Below are 10,053 nucleotides of genomic sequence, written 5' to 3'. Positions count from 1 at the left end.
GATACCTTGAAGATCTCCCGCTTTGCGAGTGGCCAACTTTTCAAGCCCACCGCATACATCCTCAATAGTAAAAAAAGACAGCATACATGGGAGTGAACCATGAAATGGCATTTTTTCAGTATTTGCTTGCTCATATAATTGCCTACAATGTGTGTACATATCCACTAGACTCAAGTTACCAAAATTCTCAACCCGCTTGCCTCTCAAGTTTCTCCAAAATCTTCCACATGCATGTGCCTTTTCTTGGACTTGAAATTCTTGTTGCTTTACTTCCCATCTTCTTCTCTTCTTTTGAATCAATGCCTTGTATGTATGCAAATGACTTTGATAGTTGTCTTTGTCCATAGTTGCATCAAGCTTTATCAAGGACTTTCGAGCATCTTGACATTCTTTATTAAATCACCTTTTGCGTGATCTATCTTTGTTGATACCATGGAGATGCTTTATGGCAAAGCATTCTTCCGCACAAGAACAAATAGCTTTCTTGAAAGCTTCCCATTTAGTTTCCAATGGTGCATCACATTGAAGCTTTGTCATCCATAATTTTTGCTCAACCATTTCAATGTACATTGGTGCCCGTTTGAAATCCATACATAGTGATAACTTCTCTTTCCTTTGGCTGAGATTATCATGCTTAGTTGCTTCTCCACATGAAAGGTCAATACATAAGGTGCGATGGTCGGATTCCGGGGTCCATTGACCAAACATAAAACTCTTTATGCGATACATGATGGCTTCAGAGAGGAGCATATAGTCAATCACACTATCCCCATTATGTCTCCTACATGTAAATCCATTGGTTCCACTCCACAAAGATACAACATTGGCAATGAGCATACCCGTGCTATTACACATGTGTAAAAGTAACTTTCCATAGTGATCTTGCTCTTTCTCATCCATTGAAGTACGATCATACAAGTGAACTTCCTCCAACTCCCTTGAAATGTATGGCATATCAAATTGTTGAGTATCATGTTGCAATGTTTTTGTGCGAGCATTCATATCCCCAAATACAATAACATCACCTTCACCTTTGAAATAAGCAATGTCCTCTTCCAAATCAGAAAATGGTTGATCTCTATCCATGCAAGCATAAAAGGGAGAATCATGATGAGGAATGTAGCAACCGGCTACAAAAATGGGTGCTCTTTTCGGTGTCATAATTTTCAGCCATACATAATGTTTGTACTTGTCATCTTTCACAATTGATACAAAATCTTCCAATCCTTTCTTAACCATACATGCTAACCCTCCTTGTCCTCTTCGTTGCTTGAGATTCTTTGACCACATCAATGAATGTACATTGTAATCCTCCAAGCCGTTAATCCTTTGTGTATCATGCTCCCAAGTTTCAACAAGAAGTACAACATCGGCTTTGCTTGTTAGTTCATCAATGCCAACCCCCACATTCCATGGGTATCCATTACAATTCCAAAAGCATATTTTCAATTGTAACTCGGTCTCATAGGTCACGCATCCCTATTTGCTTGAGAAACTTGCCTCCTCCTTGGGCACATTTTCTTCATGAGAGATCTCCTTGTTTTTATTATTCTTTTCCTCATATGCCTTGCGACGCATATTTTGTTGCTTAATAGTGCGGTCTTCACATACAAAACATTTTGTATCCCTCAAATAGATCCAACTATTATCAAGGATAATCTTTCGCTTGGTCTCATCCGGCATGGTGTATACAATTGGCCGTTCTCCCGAGCGAGGAGCTCCTTGCTTCCCCACTCTATGTGCTCCATAGACCATAACTCCGGACATGCCAAAGTGGGTTTTGAAGAAATCTTCAATAACAATGGCAAGAGAAGGAGGTGTCTCTAACTTCTCTTCGGGAATTCCACGAATAACAATGTTCTTGGAACGTCGCTCCCGTTCCTTCAACTCCTCCACATCCACATTCTCAACATTCTTTGTTTGAACCATAGCTTGCATGAGTGAGGAATTATAAACCACATTGCTACCACATACATCAGCCCAAGACTTGCTTGTGCATACATTTTTCATGTCGCATACATCCCGGCTCATAGTGTCAAATTTCTCCTCTTTCAATACATGGTCATGCTCTACTTTGCTCATCCGCTCCTTCAAAGCATTCAAGTCCACAAGAGAGCGTTTACATTCCTTGACTTCCTCTTCAAGTTGCATCAAACGTGTTGTTTGCATCTCAAGTGTCCTCTTGAGATTCTCATTCTCAACCACAAGTACCCTTAGTGTGCCATTCTCCATTGCAAGTGCTCGTAAGTCTTTGCCTTGTTTGTTTATGGTCTCTTGCAATGAGAGAGAGAGAGAGAGAGAGAGAGAGATGTGCCTTTGTGTGTGACGTGTGTGTATGAGAGAGAGAATGAGAAATGAAATGAAAAGTTATATTTAAACATCTTCAAAAGGTCAAAATGACCCATGAGAGCAAATTGATACAATCTTGGTGGATCTTATACAATGTCTGAGTACAAAATAAATCGTAGTAAAATAAAAGAAGGATTCCCAGTGTCGGGCGCTGTCAGAGAGAATATCTCGTCTTTACAACAGCTTGAACTTCGTCTTCTCCTTCTTCCTCTCCGGCACAGACCCATTGCAGATCAAGCTAGCTGGTCGTATCCTTCATGATCTTGGTGCAGGTACTCTCGATGTCGTGATCCACCCTGCCTAGCTCATCCTCGTAGCACCACTCGTGGAGCTCCAACATAACAAGGTTGCAGATGCTAGCTCGCTGATTTTGTCTAGCTCTGCACCTTGGCCGCTTCTCTGCCACAACAAGGCCAACAGTGTCAAGCCGCTTCTCGGCCACAATAGGGCCAAGGCTCGAAGGACGATATTGGCATTGTTGGCGAGAGAGAGAGAGAGAGAGAGAGAGAGAGAGAGAGAGAGAGAGAGAGAGAGAGAGAGAGAGAGAGAGAGAGAGAGAGAGAGTTCTATTATCGTCCTGGGAGGTCAAATATGACCTATGGGACCAAATGAACATGTCACGTGGTGTGAGTGGAGTTCATAAGTGACTCTCGATGCTCAAAAATGGCTGAAATGAGCGTCGTAATAGAGAGTCCACATCGTGGTTGGGAGAGGAAGGTATGTAGGGAGAGATCATGGCTGAATATATGGGGAAAAGAGGACCTAATGTGGTCAAAAGCTGAGCACTCAAGTAGTGTGTGGTACTCACTCTCTCGCACTTGACGAGGGCATAAGGTGCAAAGTCGATGACACTCCTCGCCAGTGCCCCAACGTCCTGTCTCGCAGCGTAGAGAATGGGAGCTAAGACGAATGGAGGCAATGGTGCGGATCGCACTCAACGGGATGGGCTCATGGATGTAGGAATGGGTTCGGTTACCTCGTTCCGAGAAGAAGAGAGATTTGTAGTTTGGGGCAACGTGTGTGGTGTAATGGCTGAAGCGAGAGAGAGAGAGAGAGAGAGAGAGAGAGAGAGAGAGAGAGAGAGAGAGAGAGAGAGAGAGAGAGAGAGAGAGAGAGAGAGAGAGAGAGAGAGAGAGAGAGAGAGAGAGCAGATTCGCACCTGATTTGGTCGGCATACCTCCCTTCTGCAGTGCTATCCCTTTAACTCAACAGCCAACTTTCCCAAGTTGAGCTTCATCTTGTCCTGCTTCTGCTTTGCATTCTTCAAACTTGGCGATGTTGACGTTGTTCTTGTGGCAGTTGGTAGCATCCTCCAAAGATTCTACGATGCCCTGTGCACGTGATTCCACGCAAAAATCAAGTTGACCACATTGCCAAGTTGTGGTGGTTGTGGTGGAAGGAGAGAAGGCAGAGGCAATCACTTTTTCACACAATAATCCACAGCATCATCATCAAAGAAAAGGATGATGCAGCGGGACGTTTGGGCAATGTGCCCCATAATCATTAGAAGGGAATCTTATCATAGTGGGCACAACTTCATGAATCTCGCCATTTCGTCCAGTGGCTCAAAGGGAAATATAGAAGGCAAAGGATGGGTTACGTCTAGGCTGAGGGGTGTGGGCAGCTACTGGAACGGATGCACGATAAGTGAAAAAGTAAGAGTCCCTTCCTTGAGATGCATAGTTCTTAATATTGTGCTTGATCTACTCTTGGCTTCAATGCAACTTGCCCTCGAGCTATGGACATCTCTCTCTCTCTCTCTCTCTCTCTCTCTCTCTCTCTCTCTCTCTCTCTCTGCGGGATGATGCGATCGGCTCGGCCTTGAGCTGTGGGAAAAGACAACTCCAGCTCCTCTTGGTTCGTGGTTCCATCGTGCATGGAGACAAAGGGCCTCTTGCGTGGAAAGGAGAAGGGGAAGCTGGAGCCCATCCACACATCCACGTGAGCTGAGTCCACTGCCAGCTATGCGCACGTCTGGAACTCTCTCTCTCTCTCTCTCTCACGTCTACGTGGCATAGGCTGAAAGCAAAAGCAACGCCTTAGCTTCCTGTGGTGGCTGCATGCATTTGCAGCCATGTTGAGCGTAGGGTTGTCTTTTTAATATAGATATAAGATAAACTATTAATTAAAACTTTTAGGTTTAATACCTCAACAAAATATCAAAAGTGTAACAACTATAAAGATCCAATCGATATTCAACACATGACATAATCTTCTCTCTCTCTCTCTCTCTCTCTCTCTCTCTCTCTCTCTCTCTACCCACACAAACAAGCACTCGTTACACACACAACACACGAGAGGTCTTGAGATGAAAGAGAAAATTGAAATGCTAAGTTTAGGACTTGAGCTAAATCTCATACAAAACCAATCAATCAAACAAAGTATGCAATGAATGGTGCATGATACTAATGACAAAAGTTCCATCCACTGCCAGCTATGCGCACGCCTGGAACGCTCTCTCTCTCACGTCTACGTGGCATAGGCTGAAAGCAAAAGCAACGCCTTAGCTTCCTGTGGCTGCATGCATTTGCAGCCATGTGGAGTGTAGGGTTGTCTTTTTAATATAGATATAAGATAAACTATTAATTAAAACTTTTAGGTTTAATACCTCAACAAAATATAAAAAATTTAACAAGTATACAGATCCAATCGATCTTCAAAGCATGACATAATCTTCTCTCTCTCTCTCTCTCTCTACCCACACAAACAAGCACTCGTTACACACACAACACACGAGGGGTCTTGAGATGAAAGAGAAAATTGAAATGCTAAGTTTAGGACTTGAGCTAAGTCTCATACAAAACCAATCTATCAAACAAAGTATGCAATGAATGGTGCATGATACTAATGAAAAAAGTTCCATAATATCTTCACAAATAAAATAAAGTTTTAATGATGAATACTTAAAAGAATCTTTGAACATATCCCATTATGTTTCTTTGTAGATAAATGAGAGAAAAAATCGTCTGAGTGACAATGAACTCACCAGAAACGAATTATTATTTTTCTCACCTCACATAAAAAATTCATCATCATCTTGGAGTTAGCTTAAATATCTACACCCTCCACATAGGCTTTCCTTTGAAAGGTCAAGAAATAAATTCAACCTTTGCAATAACAACACCATTCGAAAAATCTGACTCCTCCTTGATCCACGTGACCCTGCTTTTAAGCACCTTCAAAGGGTCCTCTCCTTTTGTCATCACATCAGCAATGCTCTCACATAGAGCTTATTTTTGTCATCACATCAGCAACGTTCATCGCTCTCACACAGAGGTTAACACCTTTTTATGCGTGGCCTTTTTGATGTGGTACCCTTAAGAAAGCACGAGGAGTTCTTGATGACCTTCCTATCAAGAATTTCATCACTTGGAATGTGTTGATTGCAGGTTATGCCCAACATGGCAGCGACATGGAAGTTGTGGGCTATTTTCAGTGCATGCAAAGGGAAGGTCTCTCTTCACATGCAACTGCCTACGCTTACACCTTCACATCACTAAGATACTTCACAAAGATCTTGCAAGTCAAGGACTGCTGGAAAACTATGTATTTGTTGCAGGCTAGGATTAGGAACCTTTGAGCTATTGTAACCAGATGCAACGGGAAGGTCTTTCTCCAAATTCAATCACCTATGTTTTGCACCTTGAGGGCTTGTGTTCTTACATAAGACCATGGCATGGGTGAGAAAATTCACAATCAACTAGGTAGTCATGGGTTGTTGTAGAAACACGTGCTACTTTGGCAATGCGTTGGTCCATATGTATGCCAAAGGTGGTGCCATCATGGAAAGCACAAAAATGTCTTTATAGGCATGCTCTTCACTTGGAATGTATTTTTTGTAGATTACATCCAACATTGCTATGGAAAGAAAATTTGGGTTGTTTTAACTTCATGCAAATGGAAGGTCTTTTCCATCTGCATTCACCTATGCTTGCACCTACAAGGCCTATGGTATTATATACTCATGGGTTGTTGGATAAAATTTTTGTGCTTGGTTGTGCTTTGACCAATTTGTATGTCAAATGCGGTTCCCTTACAAAATGTACTTGATGAAAATCCTCTTTGGGATGTTGTCTCTTGGAGCACGTTGCATGCAGGATATGCCCAAAATGCTTGTGGCAAGGACACTCTTGATTGCTTTATCCAAATGGAAAGAGGATGCCTTTCTCCAAAGGCAATCAAAAAACAATGTAGAAATAATTATTGAAAATGATCCAGGGTATTAATTAACGTAAACTCTAACCTTTGTTACGGTTCTTCTTGCGAGGTATACAAATCAAGCTTGGGACATCATGATCGCAACGCACGAGACATGGTACCACCTCAAAAACAAGGTAGCATGCTTTTGATGAAAACAAGGTGCTCTCTCTCTCTCTCTCTCTCTCTCCAATTCTCTTTCGAGGAGATGTATACTCTCGTTGAATGTAGAAATGACACAACCATAAATTAGTGAAATAGGTTCTAAAACGAAGGACACAATTGTTCTTTCCTATTGCCTTTGGTTTGAGATGAATTCAACCACATTCTTATATAAACGACAACATAAGAGAGAGATTGGATCAAATAAATAATAACAATTTCGAACGTGCCTTTTGCTTCAACTAATCTAGGTTTGCTTTAATTCAATACAAAATGTACTCTAGGAAGTGGATGTTAAAAACAAAACATCCTACTTAATGATAATCTGGTCACATTTGCTTTGTAAGAGTTTGACACTAGGAAACAAATTCATATGCTTTGTTCATCGAAGGTTATTCAAGAGAGAAAAAGGTTATGATCGGGAATATTTCAGTCAACATATATGAAAATTGTGGTGTTCTTCTACTTTAATAAATGAGTGCAAGATATGCCTTGGGCTTGTCCATGGTGCAATTCTTGGATTGCATTGATATACGCATCTGCTCTTGCTAAGAGCAGAATTAAGTAAATCCGAGTTCTTCTTTGTGAATCCAAAGAGAGAATTGTCTACAAATGAAAGTACATGCACCGACAATTTGAAGCAAGGTGTATATAGACAAGACGCTACACTACTTCACTAACTAGATTCTGATGCGATGCACGAAGCACTCTAGAAAACATTTTTTACATTATGAAATTCATATCGTATCATTATGATGTCTCGTACTATTTTCGTTCATGTCTTGCTTCTACCTTCACTGCTCTTACGAAGCTATCAAAAATTCAATTTGAAATTTCATAGATTACAAGTTTATGCATAGCCCAACACAACCTTTGTGCCCGTCCTTATCCACGACGGACGGAAGAAATGGCTATGGCAACGACGATGGTAGCTCCCCCCACTCTGTCTTCAGAGACCCGCGGGTCTCCTTCTCTGCGTTCTTCATTCTTGGGCTCGCCATCCCCAACTCTGAGGCAATCATTTTTGCCTGCAACGCCATCCCCGTCCTGCCCAGCCCTGCGTGTGGACATGGCCATAAGCAGAGAGAAGAAGGAATTCACGATCGAGAAGGTACGTGAGCAGCTTGAAGGGGCGTACCTTGTTGCGGGCATTAAATACACTGGTCTCACTGTGAAGCAGCTGCAAGACATTCGTCGCAAGCTACCAGAGACAGTCACCCTACGCGTGGCAAAGAACACACTCATGAGCAAAGCCATTGAAGGGACTCAGTGGGAAGCCCTTAAGCCATGCCTCAAAGGTATGAATGCTTGGCTCTTTGTGAAAAGTGAAGAAATTCCAGCTGCCCTAAAGCCCTACAGGGACATGCAGAGGGAGCTAAAGCTGGATAAAAACGATTTTACGGGTGCTGTCTTTGAGGGTAAATTCTTTGCTCCAGAGGAGTTCAAGGTTCTTGAAACGATGCCATCCCGTGCAGAGATATATGCTAAACTTCTTGGTAGCCTGCAAAGTCCTGCCATATCCCTTATTGGTACATTGCAAGCCCCTGCAAGAGACCTTGTGCTCACATTAAAAGCTTACGTGCAGAAACTTGAGGAAGAAGCAGGCTCCGCCTAAGGTTGATAAACCCTATATATGTAGACATCATCCTGTTTGCGGATACACACTTCAGGTAGTTGAACTCTAATGGTCTCCATTGGCACCAAATTCTCAACAGGTTGTATCACTATCTTGTCCAAGAAACACAGGCCTGTTATCCTCACCAGTGGCCATGTGGTGAATGCTTGTTGCCTTAAATCTACTGAGCTCTGGAAGAGAGGCTTAAACTTAAGCAGTCTCTGGAAACAACACAGCTCTCAGCCTTTGTAATGGAATGCGTTACTGATAAAGGCAATTGAGCAGCTTTGAGTCCTCATACATCTTATCTTCGTGCTTTAGGGGACCTTAGTTGACCTGTATACTCTCAGCATCCTTGTCCACTTACAGTAGTTTTGAAGAATTGAGTTTTGATGGACTGTCTTCTTGGGGGTGATAATTTCAATGTCATGCAGGCAGTTTGATTTTTGTTTGCTTCTTGTTATGAGGGGCTTCCTCCATTTGTGAATTTTGGTGGGTGCTTTACACACAGTCAAGGGTCTCCAGTGAAGTGTGTTTTAAGAGAATACTCTCACGACTTCTGCAGATTCCAGAATTTCAGAACAGGTCAGGGCTTCTGGGTTTTTAAGTTCAAGTAGCATTGAATCAAAGATTGCCCGGTTTTACTATTGTTCTTGAATGCATGCATGATTGTTTTTAACAAAGTCTTAGATACACATCATATACTTTTCTTATCAAGAGCTAGGAAGGGAAGGAACAAGCTTAGGTATCTTGTCTACGATGGCATTGCCTAACTATCTATCCATTGCAGGCTCGTCTAGATATGACTGTAGGTTATGTAGATAATGTTAAAGAGTTTCATCTTTTGTCAGGTGGTGGCTCTAGTGCTATTTTGTGGCTGTGCTCAGCCGTATTTGAGGTAGACTGGCGGTATGAGCCATGTACATGCCCATCCAGCAGGTTGGCATTAGGCCGGATCCTAGTTCCTAGGTCTTCTAGGGTAAGAGTCTCAGTTTATTGTAGTTTTAGCCATATTTATCTTTTATGGCTGATGTGGCATATTTTTACCAGGATGCCCCCATTTATAGGGTCGTGGGGTTTTTGGTCGGACAATTGACATTGGCCCCTATATAGGGACTAACCCACCTTGCATCTGAGTCGTGTATTAGAGTGCATAGCCAGTGTTTTGCGCCTCTAGCTACAGAGCCGGACCGGATCCCCCCTTCTCTCTTGCGTTTTCAGTTTGCAGCATTTTTTTGCTCTCTCCTTGCGATCTCACTCTCTCACCTTCAACGCTCTCTTTCCCTTGTGTTTGTGTGCTGCTCTTGCCGATCACACGAACAACACCAGGATGGGCTGCGCTAGGCCTTGCAGTATTGCTACAGAGGGCTGCCCACAGTTCAGGGCTGATTTGGAGGAGTTTCATTGCGGTAGATTGGAGGTTTGTTGGTGTCTTTGATCAAGGGGGTCTTTCCTTACTGGTTGTAGGCTTGGTCAACATTCGATTCACGTTTCCCTCTGCACCTTTGACATGGTATCAGATCCACAGTGTGCTCTTGAGTCGGATTGGTGGTCTATGCAAGTTTTTGGTGCTGATTTTGCACGACGAAGAGGAGCATATGGCTGGTTGTCGCTGTTTCTCACCTTTTTGGGGCTGATCTGGTGCTGTTGTGGGCTGATTTGGAGAACCGCTTCATGACAAGCGGTTACCGGACCTAGCCTATTCACATGCTCAAGTATCCCTCAACCAT

The 10,053-nt window shown here is 42.7% G+C and overlaps 1 protein-coding gene across 1 annotated transcript; it reads left to right on the top strand.

The window, feature by feature from the left end:
* The first annotated feature begins 7,570 nt into the window (after positions 1–7,570).
* On the top strand, positions 7,571–8,725 carry EMB3136 (Ribosomal protein L10 family protein). The gene has a single exon (XM_086500504.1). The coding sequence runs from the start codon at positions 7,616–7,618 to the stop codon at positions 8,321–8,323; it is 708 nt and encodes a 235-aa protein (XP_086356630.1). The 5' UTR covers positions 7,571–7,615; the 3' UTR covers positions 8,324–8,725.
* Positions 8,726–10,053: the final 1,328 nt, after the last annotated feature.

The sequence above is a fragment of the Adiantum capillus-veneris genome, chromosome 25, assembly GCF_014529385.1.
Source record: "Adiantum capillus-veneris isolate H3 chromosome 25, ASM1452938v2, whole genome shotgun sequence".
NCBI classification, from domain to species: domain Eukaryota; kingdom Viridiplantae; phylum Streptophyta; class Polypodiopsida; order Polypodiales; family Pteridaceae; genus Adiantum; species Adiantum capillus-veneris.
Note: the sequence above shows the minus strand (reverse complement) of the source record. Positions and strands in the feature narration are given on the sequence as shown.

Coding starts and splice junctions, on each gene's coding strand:
- EMB3136 (XM_086500504.1), top strand. CDS start 7,616: ATGGCTATGGCAACGACGATGGTAGCTCCCCCCACTCTGTCTTCAGAG.